This window comes from Triturus cristatus, chromosome 2_1 (genome assembly GCF_964204655.1).
Source record: "Triturus cristatus chromosome 2_1, aTriCri1.1, whole genome shotgun sequence".
NCBI lineage: Eukaryota > Metazoa > Chordata > Amphibia > Caudata > Salamandridae > Triturus > Triturus cristatus.
In genome coordinates, this window is record NC_140581.1 from 614,023,153 (window position 1) to 614,045,620 (window position 22,468).

Genomic DNA, 22,468 nt, shown 5'->3' on the forward strand with positions numbered 1-22,468 from the left:
TGCTGCCCCATGTGTTAAGGTGCTGTCATTTACTGCAGGAAAGAGTGCTGTTTTGCATACAGTTGATATAACACAAAAGCTAATTTAAAAATGAATTGAAACATTTTCGTTACAAATGGTTTAAATATGTCAAATCTTGAAATTTATATAACTATCAATGAAGCAAATAATACTGTTGTTAAAATTAATATGGGCATCACTGAAATTGGATATGAATCACATTGAGTTGCATAGAGTACTGAATGAACTGGATAAGGACGTGAATGAATTGGATATGGTGAGCTGTGTGTATAACATGTACTGAAAAGCACATGACACTGACAGCCAATCACAGTGGACTTCAATGCAAGTTGCAGAGCTCACTTGTGGTCCTGCCCCCACCCTTGCACTCCTTCCCATAATTCTTTGCAGTACTTCTTTGTGCACGCAGCACGTGTTTCCTTTGGTAGGCCTCCCTAATTGTGCAGAGGCTTTTGCTCGAAATTGGCACTGATCAACTGCGTGCCAGTGCCCAACAGCCACTCCACTCAACAAACCCAGCCCCTCCCAGACTTCAGAGCCCTGCAGCCCCGGTGCTCCGTCACAGCAGCAAGAACAGAAATTCGGACTGCAAGCAACGGGTATGTAGACACAGAGCAGAGGCGCAACTAGAGCCAAATTTTAGGGTGGGAAAGCTAAGAAAATTTTTCGAGGGGGGCTGAAACTTTAAGCAATAGGCACAGTGGAGCTGATTTACGGGGGAGGGCGGAGCTGAATATTTAAGCAATAGGCAGAGTGGAGCTGCTGGGGCTCTTGGAAGGGCTGAAACAACAGCGAGGCCTCATTAACATGCAAATGGTCTTTTTAAAGACCTGTGAAGTGCTCGGGCGCGGCTGTGTGTGTGCCGGGAAGCTCTCATATCCCGGGCTGCCACACACGACGGGGGCAGGGGCGTAACACAGGCCCCCGCAGCCCCCGCGTTGCGGGGGGCCCCCGCGCTCCAGGGGCCCCCTCACTTCATCATGAATAAAATGGTGCGCAGTGCGCACGCATGCCCGGACTCTTGTTAAATTGAATGGTGCGCACGGTGACGGGACACACGCCTGGGCCCCGGACGGGCCTCTGAGCCTCTTAATTAATTAAATGGTGCGTGGGCCCGGCCGGGCCTCTGAGGCTCTTTCTATTAAATGGTGGGTCAGGGTGGGTGCGTGCGGCCACGTGGGTGGGGCAGGGCTGGTGACAAATGCCCTGATTGAAGTTGTCTTGCGCATTGAGCATGCGCAATTTCAAAGTGCGTAGGAGCGTGGCATCCCAGGACCCATTCTAGCTCCTATGCTACAGACTGAGAAGGACTGTCCGACCTGCCATTATTTAAATTAATTTATTACGACCTACCATTATTCAAATTAATGTATTACTAGCCCCCCCCCTGCCTGCCTAACCTTGCCCTGCCTTCTGCTGCCTGCCCAGCCGCTCGCACCTACCTCCGAAGCTGCAGGCGAGGCCCGCCCAGCCCTCTCCTCCGGTCAGGTGAGTCTGCGTCAGAGCCTAGTAGACAGGAGTGGTCCGTGGATGGTGGTGAGGACTGTCGGTGGGAATCACAGTGGGTGCCGGGGTGGTAATCGGATATTTTGGAATCAGGTAGGGCTTCATGGTGGGGCCCTGCCGGCAATACAAGTAAAACATCCACCTCTCTGTCATGCAACGGATTTTCGTCACCTCTGACTTTGTGACGGTTGCCCCCTTCACCTCTCTGTCATGCAACGGATTTTCGTCACCTCTGACTTTGTGACGGTTGCCCCCTTCACCTCTCTGTCATGCAACGGATTTTCGTCACCTCTGACTTTGTGACTGTTGCCCCCTTCACCTCTCTGTCATGCAACGGATTTTCGTCACCTCTGACTTTGTGACGGTTGCCCCCTTCACCTCTCAGTTATGCAAGTGCTTTTTTTTATCACCTTTGACTTTGTGACGTTCCGTCTTGGAAAGAGAAGGAGGCCATTTAGCTTAGGCCCCGGGCCCATCAGCAACTATCCCCGCAGAAACAATAGAAAGCTCGCCTTAACTTGTAGAAAAAACTAATCTTCCTGAAGGGGAAAGTTACAAGCAATAGGACAACTTATCAGGGTGTGTAGGCGTTTATTGTCGAATAGTGTAGTTTGTTGAAAGTTTATTCTAAGAAACATTAAGTCAGTTCAGAGTTCATTATTGAAGCACTGTTCATGACTTACAATAAAGTGTGGATTGGGCTCCGTGGGAGCACTGCGCTGAACGTGGACTTTTTAAATCTGCAATATCTGTTTGACTGAAATGCATATACATTGTGGGCAACTGCAGCATTTAGAGTGAAGACAGACAGAGATTGAATAAATTGGGGCTCTGGAAGGAGCGCAGCAGGCCAGGCCTAGCAAGCAATTGTAGAAGAGTCCAAGTGAAAAGGAGGGGAAAGAGGCCAATTAAGTTCTAGATGTAAGACAAGAGCGGAGACATGTGCGCACACAATTGCAAACTCCAAGTTTAAAGTGTGGAGAGATTATTAGAATGAGGCACATGTCAAAGGCGGCAGATAGATGAAGCGGCGCCTGATATAGTACACACTTGCACATATTTGAAGGCTTAAAATCAATAAAATTATCGTTTAAAATTCCACAGGTTTATTTCCGCAACTGCACTTTTTTGTCTTGGTCTTTTCCCGCCCATGTCTCGATTTGTCATCGGCACGTGCGTCGTGAATTCACTACCCTTTTTAATAAAAAAAAAAAATACGGATTTTACTTTAAATTTTTACTCACTCCAACATGTATCATAACAGCTAGTTCTAAAGTCTTCCACTAAAAATCATCCCACTCCAGCCGTCTCATTCTAAGTACAGCAACAAAGCTGAAGGTGAGCAGAATCGGTGTTTGTGGCGCTTGATTCTGTTTTCTGAGGTTAGGCGATATTGTGCTTGCGTTCCTGCAAAAATTCTCCTCAGGTAACACTCTGAGGAATTTGTTTGAGAAAAGCAAAGCATACAGTGGCATACTGTGTGCTTCTATCAGCCAGGAATGCAGAAACGGCATATTATTTCCCATTCTTACAAAGAAAACGGAGGCAGTCGATAAAACCACTCTGGATATTACTGCGCAGTAATGCTGTATCCCCGGCAGATCTACCGGTCCTAGTAGGTAAGGCTAGGTACGTCATAGCCTCAGTGGCGCATACAAGTCTCTTCGCCACTCTGCTCTCACCTCTTTTACTGATTTGTCTTCCGACTTGAGAAAAAGAAACCTTGTTCCATGAAAGCAGAATTTTCTTATCTCAATGTTTGCTTATGGTGCAGGTGGTTGGTGATTCCTGAGCGGCCCAATGACAGCAGGCAACCTGAATTCAGTCATACTTGGGAAGAAACTTGCATTAGTGCACCCAGAAGAGTTTAGTATAGATTTGCAATGTTTATATAGCGCTTACTACCCTTATGTCGGGTGCTAAAGCACTTGTCTAGAAGAGTAGCATGATACACCATGTGGGGTGTGTGGCTGGAAATATGTTGTCTTTGCTTTGATCCTATGTAGGAAGTGTTTCAGTGTCGTGCATGAGGTACTGTTATCGTGTATGGAACGCAGCCCTTAACAGTGTGATGGATGAAGAATTGTGAGACAGAGGCGCACAGTTTATGGTTTTCAGTAATCTGGTAGCTCTATAGGTCCCTTTATTGTATATTTTGATGATCATCGTCTGCTTAGCTGGTTACTTTACTTGATTGTCAATTCTGAGGTATGTTGTTTAAACTTTGTGGTACTGAGCAGGCATAGGTATAGAGATTCCCACCCAGATGTGCAGATGAATGTTGATGAGTGGGTCTCACACTGGGTATACTACGAAGAAAGTTGCCTTAGGAGAGCAGAACCACTCCCCTGCCATCATTGTCACTATTCCCTGCTCATCACTCCAACCGCGTCTTCAGCCAGCCTGCCAGGGCTACCTTGCCATCCTGGACCATTCGGGACTTGTTTGCCTAGAGCAGAAATTAGTGAGTGATCAGCAAGAAGCACAGTAAAGGCAATATCTAAACAAATATTGGCAAATCCAATAGGTATTGCCTATGAGAACCTTAATCAATGGTTCTAGCCATGATGTACATAATACCTGAAGCTATATAGCATGTCTTTTTAAAAAGAGAAAAAAGCAACACCCAGCCCAGCCATGTTTTTTTGTAGGCACACACCTAGAAAATGTTGCTTTCGCTTTTTTTAGTTTGCCGGACCGAGTTGGATCTGTAAACCAAAAAAAAGTAGCATGGGTAGGGTAAGCTACACAGGGGAAAGGGAATTAATTGGGTGCAGGGAGGAACAAGGACAGAGCAACACTGAGGGGGAGCAACAGGAAGGGGTGTGCAAAGCAACTTCGTTGCGTGAAGCAACACAGAGGGCGTAGAGAAGGAGCACCAATGGCAGGGGAAGCAAATGGAGCGAAAGAGGAACATGTGGGAGCACATGGATGAGAGAGAACACAACGGGGTGGTAAGGCGAGCAGCATATGGGTGAAATGGCAATGTGGAGTAGTATGAGCACACAAGGGCATCACAGAGGAGAATGTGGGGGGAGCGTACGGGTAAGGTTTGGGGGCAGGGCTTAGAGCATGGCCAAGATGATGGCATTGAGTGGGATTGAGATTTTCGAGGTGTGCATCCACAGCGCCTGGTGATCTTTGAAAGTGGTAGGGTGTAATACCTGTTAGGAGTCAGTGGCTGAGTCAGGCGCATGTTGGTGGTAAGTAAGTAATCGTAGGGTCACACAAGGAGTCAGTGTTTGAGTCGAGAGTTGGATACTCAGGATGGTGAATGATCTTCGACAGGTAAACACAGTCTCAGTGTCAGAGCCAAGAGCTGGACACAGGATAGTGAGCTGTCTTTCCTCAGGTCACCCAGAGTAAGTGACTCACTTAGGAGTTAAATCACAGCAGTGAATGTGCACTGCTCAGGTCACCCCCAGAGGCAGTGACTGAGGCAGGCACACACAAGGAGTAGGAGAGCTATGGTCAGGAGGTGGACACATGGGGTTGTGAAGCTTTTGTTAGATCACTCAGAGTCAGTGGTAGATTTTACCCTCCCCTGGCTCGATGCTCCTGCTGATGTGTCCAGTGTATGAAGCCTGCGTGGATGCGGATGGGCCCCTGAGCAGTTGTTTTTCTTGCTCTGCCCAGGGAGTGCACTGCCCGATGGTTTGGAATGACTGTTCTGCTCTCAAACCCCTGCAATTTTGTTACCTACGTTCATCCCCTCTCCCTTCCCTCCACTGCCCCCTTGATATGGTGGTATGGAGTGGAGGAGGCCCTGGAATATTTAACCTGCTCCTTAACACTATGGATGGCTATTAATGGCAAGATCCCGCAGATGAAGGCCTTATGCTAACAGCAGACCTTGGTGAGTGTATGCACTCTGACATGCTGTGCTTCTGTATTCTGAGGCTGGTACTGAGTGCTGCGATGTTCTCAAACTTTCTCAGAATATTACCAGGGGTGGAAAGCAGGCACAATACACTTGAATACTTGTACACCAACACTGGCACTCCCACATGCGCACAGACAGACGCACACTCCCACATGCTCACAGCATTCAGCACAGAGGCACAAAAGCTCTCGGCCAACTAACATTCCTTTGTAGTATATCCTGTGTGCCCAGGAGCAAAGAAGATGGCACACCCTACATCACTTGTATAGGTTGATTAACACCATGGGGTTTGATTGGTCCCTGGGCTGTTAACCACAGTGTGATGCAAGGCCCATCCTTTCACCATATGAAATGAGCCATTGGTAGATAATTCAGCCGGGGCCTAGCTCACTGACACTCAGGCTGTGACAGCCACATCATCAGAATTGCATCGCAATGTGACTTGAACCTGGCCCGGCCCTTGTTTAAACATCATTGGTACGGGTACTCTCTTTGGCCAAGGAGAAGTTCCTGTACAATAAGGGAGGAAATTGAAAAGGGCCAGTACTCAGTACTGGTGAGTACCAGCGCATTTAAAGCACTGACCATAGCTTGTTACCTTGAATGTAGGGTGTGCAGGACCACAAGGAACACTGCACTCTCCTGTCCTCCTTTTGCCTACATCATCCAAAACCTTTCCCTAATAAACTGTCAAATATATTATTATATTCACAGGCAGACACATTTTCATGAAATCAACAGTCCATGATTGGTGCATGAAAAACCCTCTCCCAAATCCTGTTCATGAATGTTTTGTAACAATATGCTTCTTACACTGGTCCATGAAGGTCTCTTCTCTGTATGCTGCTCACCACATTTATGCAAGTGTCTGTCTCTATATACTTGACTCACAGACCTCGTATAGGGTTAGTTAAACGTTCACAACTTGTTAGAGAATTTTACAGTGCAGTCCCAACTCATGTATCTGCTCCTGTTCACAGCCAAATGCAACTACTTTGAATTGGTAGTGCCGACCAACCACCATAAATCGCAGGTACTTTTGATGCCATTCGTGTATGGCCAGGAGAAAATAAGCATCCTGTAGATCTGGTGATATAATTATTCCAGACGAACGATTGACAGAAGAATGTCCAGGCAAGAGCTCACCCCGAAGCCTTGCTTCTTTAGAACTTGTTTAGTGCCCTCAGATCCAAGAGGAGACACCACTACACATATTTTTCGCTGTCATTCTGAATGTCTGGGGGTGCGCTGTAGAGTCAGCCCTACACCTGACCCTCTAAGTGCCTGTTAAAAAAATAATATAGAGGTGGCACCTTCATGTCCACTTGGACCAGCCATCCCAAGAAATCACAAGAAGTCATCTTCACAACTGCTATAGAGGTGACAACCTCCACCCATTCTGATCCACAGACTTTGCAAACTACATGAATAGAACTACTTTTACATTTCACTTGTAGTCAGTCAGCTGTTTATAGTCCAAGTATTAAGTAAATAGTGAGTAAAATGTCTGTACACCCCAAAGCTATTGATGGTATTTGTTTTAAAGTGGTTATGGCACAATATTTGTTTTTCTGCGATATTTGTTAATGGTTGCAAACATGAGATTGCTGACCCTGTCTCACTTTCGGGTTTCAGATGTTGTGACCCACAGGATTTCAGAACAACTTGATTGTCCAAGCAAATGTTTCAGTAAAGGTTGGAACAATTATACCTTTATCTAGGCATGATTTACTGGCTGTTCTCAATCACTTCCAAACGATCTTATATATTGGAGAGTTGGCGCAGTAGTTTGAGTGGCCCAGTCCTTGAAGTTTTGGTAATAGAATGTGGCTGAAGAGGTAGAATGTTAGAGGCCATTCTGTAAATGATGGCATGATAGGTCTAAATACCCAAACAGACATCATCAAACAAAAGTACATTCTGAAATGCCTATTGTTGGTTATTTTTAGACATGCGGGACTGGATAAAGAGAACTGTTTTTTTCTGTACACGCGATGACCCTTTAAGAGCCTGATCACTGTAACCAAACTGGTGTTGCTCTAGGTAAGGACGATGTTCTGCCCTGGATCAAGGACAATTTGAGTGTTAGATCTTCAGATTCCAGAAGGAGATGGGCCACCAAAAAGTCTTGTAATTGCTTGTGACACTACGGATTTTTTGAGAGGTCCACAGGGGTGCCAGTTTCCTAACACCAGTGGGCGTAGGTATTCTCTTAGGTGGATTATGAGTGCCAGCTGCTTGAACAGTATGTGTAGATTAAATGTACTAGTGCTCCCCATGCATTGCTCCCACAGCAGTTTTGCGGGCACTTTGCAGTGAACGGTTCTGAGGATGCTTGAACAGGAACCTCTGAGGGTGGGGAAGACAGGAATGCACTGGCAGTACTTATAGATGAATGGTTCAAAGAGAGGAAGCCAGACTGCATTTCAACTGCTATCTCTTGCTGTGAATTTGACAGTTGTATCTTGAGATTAATAACTGCTTTCCCACATTTTGATCATGTTGAGGTCATACAACTCCACAACTGTAGACATTTGCGAGGCAAAATTAGGGGGAACAGACAAAATTGAGCTACATCAGAGGAAGGCTGGACTCTGACAAGCAGGGGCAGAACAGGAGACAGGCAGGGGTGAGAGGCAAGAGCAAGAAGCTTAGAGCAAGGAGCTTAACAGTCAGAGGCAGAACAGGACATTGGGGGAGACATGGGACACAGGCAGGGTTTGGCAGCGAGAGTGGCAGCACTAGACACCATTGAGGGGCAAAGAAGAGAGTAACGTTGTACAATGGTTGCTTCTGATGATTCTCCAGCAAACAGCGCCGAGGCAGTGGATTGAAACTTTCTAGTTAATTTGCTGTCATTTTGTAAAAGTGGCAGAGTGACAGCTAGTCCGGTTGGGCCACTCTGATGCAGTTGAACAGTGGCGTAACACAGGCCCCCGCAACCCCTGCGGTGCGTGGGGGGCCTGAGCTCTAGGGGGCCCCCTCAGCACAGTACTCTGGCCGAGAGCTGCTGATTAAATACGGAGCAGGGGCCCCCTCCCAGTGCCTTGCAGGGGGGCCCCCTCAAGTTTCGTTACGCCACTGGACGGGGGGGGGCTGAAGCCCTGAGTCCAATGGGTGTTGCGCGCCTGGTCCTCATAGCACAAACTCAGAATATCGTCAACATTCAACAACTGCACTTTCGACAGACTCCCAACAGCAATTTCCACGCACTAATGTAGTTGTGAGTCATCATTTCAGAGAAAGGCGCACAGTACTTGATCCTCGGGCAGCAGCACCTGCGTGACAGAACCCTTCTATCAGCAGGTGCACAATGCCATCTATTTGGCATAAACACTGCAGTCGGCAAAGTAATAGCACTGTAATTTACCACAGAAACACGCACCATGGAAACCCTCTGATAAATATAACAGCAACACACCGTTCTCTCAAGAGGGCAATGCTGCGTCATAATGACCTACCTGGATTGTGATGGAGAGATAGAGAACATTTACTTCGGACAAGTAAAGGAAAACCAACCACTCGAGGAAAAAAAAAGAACATAAGAGTCTCTCGGACCACCCACCCATCCCCATTACACACTACAAAGATCTCCCAGGACAAAACGTGTTCGCGCTTTGCATTATTGCCCAGAAAACAGTTCCATTCTAAACATTCAAGATGCTCTCTGCTAAAATCACGGGATCAAACACCAAAAACCGACAGGCGCAAACCACTGATGTTTTTCACGTTTCACTCAAGGAACTTTCGCAAGATAGAAAGGGCGCTACGACTCCCTGAAAAACGGAGGATGGCGCTAGCACAGGCGTAACAATAGTCCAAGCAGCGCCTGCGGTGCGAGGGGCCCGAGCTCCCGTCTCCCTTCTGGCACTGTACATGGTTGGTGTGCCCCTGGATTGAGAGCTTCTGACTTGGTCCGGAGGGTGGGTGTCCCTCCTCCATGTTTGGTGGGGGGGGACACCTAAGCTCCCTTACGCCGCTGGGCGCTAGTCAAATGCGAATAACGAACTCAACGTGACATTGGCCCTCCAGCATCTGTGTACTTTCACTTTCAGATCTGGCGGCTAGAGCGTGCCATTTTAGGGAGTGTGGCTGTAAACACGTGCATAGGTGTTCAGTTGTCCAGGCCTGCACAGCACGTTGATGGAAGGCCTCGGGGAAAGGCGATTTTGCCTATTTCAAGATGATAATTATTTACACTGCAAATCGTATGAATAGGTAGTTAAATGTGATTGGCGTGGCATGATAACATCTATCATGTTTTAAACAGACATTTATGAAAAACAGTAATTTAATTTCTATGATCCGTGGAAGGCAGTTGCCACAACACGCTGTGAGTGAATGTTAATTGCCTTCTCAGTTGCTTAATAATGCATGAAACGCATACATCACTTACAGACGCACAGACCCACCTCTGCCACACACACGGGGGCTGAAGCCCTTTGACTCCAATGGGTGTTGTGCGCATGCTGACAGGTGTAAACACAAACGGCAAATTCAGTTGTACACTAACGCTTACGACTGGATTTCGATTAGGGACCTCTTTCAGTGTTTTTAGTCGTAAGGGATGAGAACATTCCCTTTGTGATGAAGGACACCCTTCGTTAGCCTTTTCTGGCATGTGCGTCGGATAGCATAGATATCATTATCATTAAAGTACCTGAAAAGAAAAAATATATTTTGAAAGTGTGCAGACGGAGACATGCTTGGAGCAGGAAGTGACGAATGAATGATGGAGTTCTGGCATACGTGGCGTCCTGCAGGTCTGTACTCGGATGCCACCGCAACACAGCATGCTTTTCTCAGCGCTTGGAAAAAAAAGTCGGCGACTTCTTTTTGGCCTATATCATACATGCCAACATTTCAGAAGACCTAAGTGGGAGATTTAAAAAAAAAATCAGGAGAATGGGGCCTTAACCGGGTTACTGTCGTGTATGGGCTTTGGAAGTGTCCTGCAGCAGCATCGGACATTTGAAACGCAAAATGCACGTTTTTTTTCTTATCTTTCAGAAGCATGGAGCGCAATGGCAGGTAGAGAGAGGGTGATCGATGCAAGAGTTGTGTACTGGCCTGGCAGGTTGCTGGCAGTGCATACACCCCCCCCCCCCCCCACCTGTGCCCTTCCCCAGGCACACACACAGCCGCCCCAGAGTACTTCACAGGTCTTTTAAATACCATTCGTATGTTAATGAGGCTTTGTTTTGCTTTTTCACCCCTTCTAGAGCCCCTGCATCACCACTCAAACTATTGCTGGAAGAATTAGCACGTTACACAAAACCAAGCTGTGTCAGCTGAAACCCCCGAGGAATCGGGTTTTGCTTACAGGAATCGGGAGGCGGGAGACTAGCCTTGACATCGGTAGTCTGAGATCTGAGATCCAAAATCTTTTACCACTCCAGGTACAGTACTACAGATTTGGATTGCTAAAATACTTCCCAAGCCAACCTGGAATTAATAAAAGCAAACCCTGAAAACGTGTTTATCTCTTACTATGAGCTCCTCAGAAAGGTATAGCTTTGTCCAGATTCAAGGGAACACCCATTATAAGGCCAAAAAATAGCCTTTCAGGCTTAGAGTGCCAGATAATTTATGCCAAAAAAGGAAGCAAGGAACTCTGGGTAGTTCCCAAGCAACCCCACTACACGCTTTTTTTAATATAGATGCTAACTTGATATGTTACTTTGTCATTATGTAAGCTCATTTAAATGTGTGTATATTACATATTAGATCAAATGCCAAACGTAAAACAACACATTGACAAAGGCAATGCTTGCTTTCTGCCAGGGCCAAACTAATGAAAAAACCTGATGACAGTTAAACAATATGGTGGAGAGGGTAAATAGCCTTTATTTTGCAACCATGACACTTATGATACAGCCAATTGAAAAGCCAGTAGTTACAATTCTTCACATTGTAATTCCTCTTTCTTATTTTTCAAAGCAAGTGATTGTCTACTACCTACATTTCCAGTAATATGCAGCGTACCTAAGTCACAATAATATAAAAGAAAAAAATAAATGGAAGCAACTGCTTACTTAGACTTTTTCAAATAACATCAAAAGTTGTTTGACAATTGAAAATGTGCAGTACAGCACAGTTCTCCACAGAGTATTGTTAGCAGACATCAGAGGTTCAATATTTATTTCAGGTTTATTTACAGCCATTCTGAATTGCTTTGCTAGGAAACAAGATGTGAACAAAGTGGATTCCTTAAAGGTGTCCCTACCATATTTTTTGACAGATGGAGGGCTGCATTTTCATTCTTGTATTAAATGTATACATTTCAACTACACATGGAATTCTGAGAATGCAGTGTTTATTTTATGAAGGGTGAAGTTTAACTGCATCTTTCTAAGTCACACGCCTCTGAATGGTGAATCAAGGAGGGAAATACCATTTGTTTTACCACATTACATGTTCAAACCTCGAAATATGTGTACTTATCTCTTGCTCAAATTTTGCCAGGTTATTATACTTGGCAAAAATCGTGCAGGGAAAATCCTTGTGGGTGGGGTAATTTCCATACCTTATCTAGCTTGTTATTTGTCAGATGATATGAGTTTTTTACAGTGTTATTACATACTGATATGTTCTTTTTTCCAGATCTCACTAAAAAGATGGCTGCAGAGTCAAAGGTAGTGTGTGACCTTGTCGATAGCCTTTTAGCTCAGCCATCAATTTTGGAGGCAATAAGCCAAACTCTAGATGTACCAAGGAATCCTCAGACCCATGTTAGGTCCAATCAAACCTTTTCAGGAAGTAGTAATGCCAATACTAACAGTCTAAGCATATCTAGATCAAACTACAATACACGATACAGAAACAGAGGACAAGACGTGGACGAAGAAGTAAGACACGTTTTTTCGAGAGGAAGGTGTTCTTCAAACCCAATGGAATCTGCTAAGTCAGCCCAAGAACAGTCAGAAACACGTGTGCAAAGTTCTGTGACGCAATCGCCAATATTTCACTTTACACGCAACTTTGGAAGACAGAATGGTGAAAGGATGCAACAGCCAAAATATACTCGGAGGTTAGATTACATATGATATACTATTTCATTGCCTTCATTGTCTCCCAAATAATTTTGTTCAAATAAATTTCACTATGAGTTTCACTTTAAATTGGGTGTGTGGCCTACAAACCACCGGGGTGGTGGATGCTCTCCTTCCTCAGACCCAGAATCTCTCACTTGCCAAATGTAGAGTTTCTTGTTGTGTCAGTGATAATTTACCAAAAGAGCTTACTTGAGAGGAGCACATTTGGCAAAAATGCAATGGGGTGCTATGCAATAGTTACCGTACAGCATGTTTTTGTTTTATTTGAAATAAACACTTGAATTTGTGGATTCTTATTAATTTGTTTTAAATATATATACTCATATGTACACACACACACACACAAATAGTGTATATATATTATATATATTAGTGTATATATCTATATATATATATATATATATATATCTCTATATATATATATATATATTCACTGAAAAAACCATAGGTTTCACACATGTTATAGTTAGCGGAAATTTTACTGATAAAAAACCAATGAAATTCCCCCGTTATAGTTAGTGCAGGAAACTATAACTCACGCGACCGCAATCCTCTGCTGATGCTAATACTGTATTTAGACACTTATTTGCCCATGTCTTCTTCCATACATTTTTAGCTATACATATATTACAAATATTTTTTTTTCATAAAGACACATATGTCATCAGCAGAAGATTGCGGTCGCGTGAGTTATAGTTTCCTGCACTAACTATAACGGGGGAATTTCATTGGTTTTTTATCAGTAAAATTTCCGCTAACTATAACATGTGTGAAACCTATGGTTTTTTCAGTGAATTTGCAAGGTTTTTTAAATGCTAATTCCTAACTATAACGTGTGTGAAACCTATGGTTTTTTCAGTGAATTTGTACGTTTTTTTAAATGCTAAGTTACTTTACGCCATTCGAGGCGTGCGCGCCCACTTAACGCAGTTCGTTCCGTGCACGGTTTTTATCAACTTTAATAAGCCCTGTACATTTGGTGGCCTTCGGCCACCAAAAGCACAGGGGGTGGGGTCAATGTGGATAGTGTTTTTTTTATTTCGATTTTATAATTTCATGTTGGCAAAATTTAGTTTTTTTTTACCTATTAATAAGCCCTGCACATTTGGTGGCCTTCGGCCACCAAAAGCACAGGGGGTAGGGTGAGTGTGGATAGTGTTTTTTTTATTTTTATTTTTTTACCGTACGCTTACGGTAAGCGTACGGTAAGCGTACTCGGCGAAATTGCCGAAAAAAAAATAAAACCGTTTTTGCTCTTGGGGGATGTTTGGGGACTCCCTCAACATTACTATGTGGGAGGGAGTTGTCAAAACAGCCCCGTAACATGTTTTTGGCCATCATGTTTGATAAACAACACTCAGTGCGAGAGACAAAATGGCGGACGCCGCTTCCTGGTTTCGGCCGATTCGAATGTTTACTAAGATCTAAGAGCCAATCAGAATCGCGCTCGCGCACGCCACCGTACGCGTACGGTAAGCTTACCGTAAGCGCACGGTAAGCGCACCGTAAGCTGGCTCAGATATATATATTGATTTAAAGGCTATTTTCTCAGAATCTACTGAACAGATTTACACCAAACCTACAAAAGGCACTTCCTTGACCTAGGGACTACCTCTCTGCCAAATTTCTAGTAATTCTGTTCAGCCGTTCGGGCTGTAGCTCGTTCTAAAGGTCCTATGGAAAAATGCATGGGAAAAACGCGTTTTGGGACCCCCCTTTTATCTCAGCCCCCGCTTGACGAATCCCCCCGAGACTTTCAGGGTAGGAGCGGAGCGTAGCGCCCCACCTATTTTGAGAAATTCGCGAGGATTCATCGACCGGCGCCAAAGTTATTCAAAATAGAATGTTGCGGATTTCCTATGGAAAAGGGGTCCTAACTATAACTACCTACTGGCGACCGCCAGTAGGTAATATCTCTCTATATATATATATATATATCACTCGACATATCTCTCTCTCTATATATATATATATATATATATATATATATATATATATATATATATATATATATTCACACACAGGTTGTCCTCAAGGAGTTGCCTCTTATGAAGGGGTTACAGCACAAAACACCGCTGGCAGTTCATTTCCCAGCCTAGCACAAGCTCCCCGTGTGGCGTGCCATACGCGTTTCGAGCAGAGTTGCTGCTCTTCCTCAGTGGTTGCACGACAAGTGAAGCAGATTGATTTCTAACTAAATTTATTCAAAGTAGATAAGTCCCGCCCAAATGGGCGTCAACCACAGCATTCTGGTCTTAGTAGTTCAAAAGGACTAGTAGTTTGTCACCATGTGGACTCACTGCCTCAGTTCGTTTAAAATGTCAAACCCGTTTGGGTGAGAAGTCTTGAAATCTGTGCTGGAACCCTCGCCAATATATTCCAGCGGCTGAGGCCCCCTCCGTTCATAAACGTGCCCGTGAATCCAAGCACGCAAGACCCGCTAAAGAAGCGGTAGGGCTTCTCCGCGGACGGACGAGCCGCTTTATTATTCACACACAGGTTGTCCTCAAGGAGTTGCCTCTTACGAAGGGGTTACAGCACAAAACACCGCTGGCAGTTCAGTTCCCAGCCTAGCACAAGCTCCCCATGTGGCGTGCCATACGCGTTTCGAGCAGAATTGCTGCTCTTCCTCAGTGGCTGCACTATATATATACAGGTACTTCGTCACACCATTCAAGCTTGCAGAAAGGACGAAGCGGACCCAGTCGAATCAGTGCATATATATTTAATCAAAAAGTGTGTCGTGCACCGCCATGACGCGTATCGGCCTCAGAAAGGCCTTGATCACATGACCAAGATATATATCCAAGCACAGTTCTCCACTTTGGTAGGAGCCCCCGTCCCTGCAGGGCGGCCTCGTTTGAACAGGCAAGGAGTCTCCTGTCCTTTAAAACCACAACACAGGAAGAGATAACCTTTCAAAGGAAATGCTGCCTCTGTGTACTTGAATAAAGCTGCTGTTTTACGGACTTGAATCCTCGATATCTCTTCCTGTGTTGTGATATTTATATATATATGTCTATATATATATCCCCACAGATTTCTCCGATTTGAGGCCGCACTCCACATCAGGTTAGTCACAGACTATTTATTTTAAAAACACACAGTTTTTCATCCCGGTTATCGAGTCCTTGCCCTTACGTACGTTTCGAAGCATTTGCACTTCTCGTAAGAGGCCCGTAGCAGAGAATCATTTTCCTGCAGCTACTTCTCCATTCCGCATGTCTTCATTCTTCAATTGTCCTCCGGTGTGCCTGTATTGATCTTCTCCATGCATGCTGGGAGGTGTAGTTAACTTATGCACTTTTTCGCCCTTTGGTGGCTTGATTTCTGCTGTTTGTTCCAGGACACATTGTTTTACAGCCCTCCGGTGAGCCCCAGCACACACCCCTGCATGTTTAAAACTACAGTCCTGATGTTCCCATCCAGAGAGGATTCTTTACCTCCCTCGCGGGCCCTTCTTTGGTCTTTGAGCGGTGCGTCCATGCATGGCGAAGATCTATATATATATATATTCACTGAAAAAACCATAGGTTTCACACATGTTATAGTTAGCTGGACATTTCACTCGTGAAAAACCATTGAAATTCCCCCGTTATAGTTAGTGCAGGCAACTATAACTCACGCGACCGCAATCCTCTGCTGATGCTAATACTGTATTTAGACACTTATTTGCCCATGTCTTCTTCCATTAAATTTTAGCTATACATATATTACAAATATTTTTTTTTCATAAAGACACATATGTCATCAGCAGAGGATTGCCGTCGCGTGAGTTATAGTTGCCTGCACTAACTATAACGGGGGAATTTCAATGGTTTTTCACGAGTGAAATGTCCAGCTAACTATAACATGTGTGAAACCTATGGTTTTTTCAGTGAATTTGCAAGGTTTTTTAAATGCTAATTCCTAACTATAACGTGTGTGAAACCTATGGTTTTTTCAGTGAATTTGTACGGTTTTTTAAATGCTAAGTTACTTTACGCCGTTCGTGGCGTGCGCGCCCACTTCACGCAATTCGTTCCGCGCGCCCACTTTACGCTGTTAGTGCCGTGCACGCACGGTGGGCACGCGGTGCACTACGCGCACCGCGTGCCCACGTTACGCTGGATGGGCCATGTACGCACGATGCGCTTCGCGCACCGTCCGCACACGGAGGACATATTATGCGCTTCGTTGTGAAAGGCTATCTATTATATGTTCAATTATTAAATATGCCATGCACACAAGGTGCCCTACAGGCACCTTTTACACACGGGGGGGGGGGAAATGTGGATATTTTTATTTTTTTATTTTTTTTTGACCGTACGCGTACGGTAAACGCATTCGGCGTTTTTAAAAAAAAAAAAATAGAATTTTTGCCCTTGGGGGTTCTTTTGGGACACCCTAACCAAGGCTAGGTGGTTAGGAGCTGTCTAGCCTGCCCCTTTTCATGTTATCCAACTTTGTTTTTCCTCCCCCCCTCAGAGTGCGAGAGAGAAAATGGCGGCCGCCACTTCCTGGTTTCGACCAATTCGAATGTTTACTAAGATCTAACAGCCAATCAGAATCGCGCTCGCGCACGGCACCGTACGCGTACGGTAAGCTTACCATAAGCGCACGGTAAGCGCACGGAGCGCTGCCACAGATATATATATTGATTTAAATGCTATTTTCTCAGGAACTACTGAACAGATTTACACCAGACCTACAAAAGGCACTTCCTTGACCTGTAGACTACCTCTCTGCCAAATTTCAAGTAACTCTGTTCAGCCGTTCGGGCTGTAGCTGTGTCTAAAGGTCCTATGGAAAAATGCATGGGGAAAACGCGTTTTGGGATCCCCCTTTTTTCTCAGCCCCCGCTTGACGAATCCCCCCGAGACTTTCAGGGTAGGAGCGGAGCGTAGCGCCCCATTAGTTTTGAAAATTTTGCGAGGATTCGTCGACCGGCGCCAAAGTTATTCCAAATAGAATGTTGCGGATTTCCTATGGAAACATGGTCCTAACTATAACTATCTACTGGCGACCGCCAGTAGATAATATATATATATATATATATATATATATATATATATATATAGAGAGAGAGAGAGAGGGAGAGATAATGAGCACAGTCCCAAGAACTCCCCAAAAATGGTTTACTCAATAAACACGCACCCTGATTAGGCTAGAGGTGGTGCAACAGTTCTAAAAATAAGATCTTAAACTTGTTATTTTATGCTTTTATGAACGCTTTGCTCTTTCAGGACCATTGTGCCAATCAAATGTTCTTTTTTTCTGATCTAATGAGAGTTTTTTCTTGGTACTTCACAGAAACTGGTTTTTGAATTGTGATATAGTACAAAGTGTAGAATTATATTCAATTTCTAAATATATAATTGACATCTGGACATGGCTTTGCATTTCAGGCATTTTCGTGGGCCTCCTACATTCACAAAGGAAGTAATTCTTTTATCTGGTCCTCAAGATGAGAGTGTGGTGAAGCAAGGAACAAAGCAATTTCTTTATGAGAGTGGACATATCATCACAACATTTGAGTTTAACAAATTATGGACTAACTATGAGGTGCAGGACCAACTCCGTGTGGCTTTTAGCCCCAAAATTGACAATATTGAGTAAGACAATTTTCATTTCGCATATTTTTATGCAATACTATTTTGAAAATATCAGCAAGTTGTATATGGAATTGTTATCTATTTCCACTTAATTAGGTAACAGTCTTGCATTTAATCTATTTTGTAAATCAAAGCCATATACTTTCAATGTATTAAGAGATTTTTGGTTATGTGTATGGCAAATAACATATGGATACAAAGAAATTTAAGAAGTAATGAGTGTCAATGGTCAGATAGACAGGAGGAAGAAACTCACTGCAGGTGTCAATTAATAATTACTCCTTTTTTACACGGATCACAATAGTTAATGGAGATGATATTCTTAAAAGTAGGAGTACAAATAATTTAATACTTGTGCTAGTGATCTAAAATATAGATGCGTATCTTCACTACATTCAGATCTGGAGGACTCGGGACCACTGACGTGAATGAAAAGCATAGCACATTGTACAATCAATATAGTGACAATTAGAATGCTGAAAGATAAGCAGTTCCATCTGTTCCATTCTTATCCACAGCGCTACCTCCCATCCAATATATAGATGGTGTTTGAATCTGTGGGGCATATTTTTAAAGTTTAGGAGTTGGGTAGTGCCGCAAGTCATTTTGCTGCACTGCCCTACCCCAATTCGAAATGGCAGTAAATTACCCGTATTTGCAAGAAACAGTGCATTTCATGTCCTTTCAGCCCACGCCGGCACACAATTTACAGCTATAAACCAACGCAGGCACCCTCGCATCATGGTGCAAGGGTGTCTGCGTTATTAGCGTGATTGTTTTTCGTGCAGAAAGGGGCACTTTCCTGGATAAAAACAATCATTAGAGGCATTTTCCTTGTTCTATGTTTGCTGCAGAATGCAGCACACATGCAAAGTGGAAAAAATGAGAAATGTAAACATTTCTCCTCATTACGCATGCTCTAGAGAATGTACTGCCTCTTTGACACAAAGTAAGGCAAGTCAGCAACTTGCGCTTCTTTGCTTTACTCCATATCTACGAAGCCATGAAAATCCATGTAAAGTGGCTTCTAATGGTCTCATAGAACTAGATCTGAACATGGCGCCTCTGTAAGGTCACAAAAGTGATGCTCCGGCAGCGCAGTTGTGCCGCAAGGGACTTATAAATAAGACCCCGTGTCTCTAGTTGGCAAAGACATGCACCATGTCTAAGCAGGAACCACAATCCTATTAAGGGTATCTCGGATACTCACTAAAAGATTACATGTGCTCAACCTCTGGTAGCTTGGCAAATCAAAATAGTTATCGTGTACAGTATTTGTGCTACACAATAACACTATGAAAACACAACAGAAATACTCCACATAGGTTTAGCAAAACAGGCAATATTATTATAAATTAATCTAGAACAAACCAACATAAAATGTAGAAGTGGAGTTATGAATTTATAAAGAATAAAAAGAGGACTAGTCTTTACAAGCAATATGCACTAATTTGGGTTATCTGGTCACGCTGGACTGGGGCAAAGTCAACAGTTCAGGCCGACGTGATAGATCAGAGACCAGGGACAAGAGCCAAGCAGGTCCAGTGAACATAGTACTTTGATCCTAGGTGCAACAGCGAGATGCGGAGCGCAGGGGAGCGGCATGTTGATTCCCAAAGGGTGGCGATGCGTCGGTTCCGAAGACGAAGTGCCAAAAACTAGATGCGTTGGTTTTGAGTGCGATGTTCCGAACATCAGTTTGCACAGGCGTTGCATTGGTTCTGAAGCAATGTGCCGATTCAACTCCTGTCACAGTTACGATGCATCAGGTTCTGCTTCATACAAGCAATGGATGCATTGTTTCTCTGGAGCAAGTATCTGGGTCCACTTCCAATGGACCAGGCACAGGAGCAAGATTATAGACTTTGATATCGCTGAGTGGCAAGCAACAGGAGGAAATCAAATAAGCACTTGGAGAACACTTTGGTCGCAAGGCAGAGTCCAGCTGTCACTCGGCAGGGCCAGTGAGCAGCAGGCAGAAGGGCAGCACAGCAGAAAAGCAGGTTTTCAAGATCAGTAGTCCAGAATAGTGACAGTCCTTGAAGCCTCACAGCAGTTCTTCTGACAGAGTTTTGTTACAGGTCTATAGGCTACCTAGGACCTATCTTAGGGGTGACATATTTGTAATAAAAGGGAAATTTAAGGCTTTGATTTTAAATGTCAAGTCGGAGTGGCAGGAAACAGCACACACAAGTCCTGCAGTGGCAGGCCTAAGACAGGTCTGATAGGCTACTTGAGTGGGTTGCACAATCGGTGCTATAGGCCCACTAGCAGCATTTAATTTGCAGGCCCTGGGTATATGGAATACCATTTTACAATGCACCTACAAGACATTAAAAATACCAATTGTGGATAAACCAGGTTTATGGCAGAAGCACAGGCACATTTAAGCACTGGTCAGCAGTGGTCAGAGTCCTAAGTCCAACAAAAACAATAATTAAAAAGTGGATGTAAATAAGCAAAAAGTCTGGCGGAAGACCACTCTAAGGCTGACAGGTATAACAGTTTGTCAGCATTGATAAAAGTTGGTCAGCTTATTGACAAACAGGTTTACTTTTTCCTTCATGGATGATATTCTGAGTGATGCAGATTGAACATTTGTGATATTTTGAGATATGTTGAAATGTATAATTTTAAAGTTCATGTGTAGTTAAACTAACACGCCACTTTATGTTTTTATAGCATAAAACTTCTGATGCCATGCCATAACAAATTAGTGCAGCCATTGCTAATGGACAAACAGAGTCTGTCAGGTCTTATAATCTCAAAACTCTTCAAACAGAAATCAGTCTATTTACAACCATCAAGGCAAATTCTTCAACTTCCTGATTCACAGGTGACTGTAAGTAATACTTGCATAAAGTATGCTCTGTGGTTTCTTTTGAAAGGTATAGGAAACATGTCTATTAATACATATGCATGCATTTTCATATTCCCATAATATTTTTCATATTGCATCTTCTTTCTAGTGCAGTTAGATAAAAAAAAAATTTTATAGCGTAGCAATATCTATCTAAAGCCGGAAGTAAAATACTGTACTAGGGGGCAGATGTAGGTAACTTCAATTTAGCGAGTCCTTAATAGCGATTTCTACCGAATCGCTATTAAGGACTCACTAAATGGAATGTAGGTAGGAATCGCTAAAATATTAGCGATTCCTTAACTTTCCCCAATAACGAATCGGTAATTGAGATTCGTTATTAAGGAATACCTACCCATTCATTCCTATGGGCTAGGAGGCCCATAGGACTGAATAAGAAGATTTTCACTATTAGCGATTCGGTATTACCGAATCTGTAATAGCGGGAGCTATTTCAAGGGTGCCAGTGTGTCCAAATGACACCCTGTTGCACCCCTTAAACTTGCATGTGTGCACATGTGGCGCACATACATGCCCCAAGGGCATGGATGTGTGCCACATAGCACATTTTAAAAAGCAAAAAAGTGCTTTTTCAAAGGAAATCGCTACTTACCACCAACTTGAAGTTGGTGGTAATTAGCGATTCCTTAAGGCTGAAGTGCACTATTTTTAGTGCTACGTACATTGCATTTAAGGAATCGATATTTCCGATTCCTTAAATGCAAGAGCAAAATAAGGAATCGCTATTATGCGATTCCTTATTTTGCAAGTAGGTTTCAACTTACCTACATTGCACTCAGCCAAATACCAGTCGGTAACGCAGAAATTCTGCGAATTTATGCGTTACCGCTCAGTATTTGGTCACCTACATCTGGCCCTATGTTGTTACCGAAAATAAAAAGGAGGAACATTACTTAATATTTAGATAGGAATATACAACTTTACTTTATAACATAATTCAATATGATCCACTTTGTTTTAATTTGGGCATTAAACTGTATAGTCCAATATTTAACTCTATTCATATAGCTATGTATCACCAGCCTATGCGGTTCTCTCTTACTCTATATGGAGTGACTGCCAACAAATGTGAACAAGTGATTGCCTAGACGGAGTTTGTGAGTGAGTTAATGTCTGTATGTGTGTATAAGATGCAGAGGTGAATTTATTTTTATTTATTTATTTAAAGAGTTTTATATAGCATGAACGTGACCCTTGGGTATCAGAGCACTTAACAATTACATGAGGTAGGCTAACGATACAATTTGAATAGCAGGACAATTTACAGTGATATGAGGTAGATTAGGTATGCAGCTATACAGTATTAGCAAATAAATATACAGTGACAAGATTAGGTTACCGTGTGATGTCAGGAATCACATATATATAGTTATTTCCCTAATATGTTTAACTTCAATGTTCCAATTAAAGTTATTGGAGCTGCTTATTGCACAAGGTGTAAATTGCAAATGGTAAGTGCCTTCAGCTGAGAGTTGTATTACACATGTAATGTCAGAATTTATATTTGAAAAATATGGAGTTGTGCTAT

The 22,468-nt window shown here is 43.5% G+C and overlaps 1 protein-coding gene across 5 annotated transcripts in view; it reads left to right on the forward strand.

The window, feature by feature from the left end:
- The first annotated feature begins 420 nt into the window (after positions 1-420).
- LOC146865683 (uncharacterized) overlaps positions 421-22,468 on the forward strand; it is a 32,602-nt gene continuing 10,554 nt past the window's right edge. For 3 of the 5 annotated variants that reach the window (XM_085632546.1, XM_085632551.1, XM_085632549.1), the window contains exons 1-5: positions 421-620; positions 10,633-10,809; positions 12,014-12,440; positions 17,853-18,059; positions 20,742-20,901. In XM_085632546.1, the coding sequence (XP_085488672.1) occupies positions 12,028-12,440; positions 17,853-18,059; positions 20,742-20,901 (780 nt within the window). In that variant the 5' untranslated portion in view covers positions 421-620; positions 10,633-10,809; positions 12,014-12,027. Of the gene's footprint in view, positions 621-1,325; positions 1,510-10,632; positions 10,810-12,013; positions 12,441-17,852; positions 18,060-20,741; positions 20,902-22,468 lie in introns of those variants that run through there. The other 2 variants (XM_085632547.1, XM_085632548.1) reach the window with 2 other exon arrangements.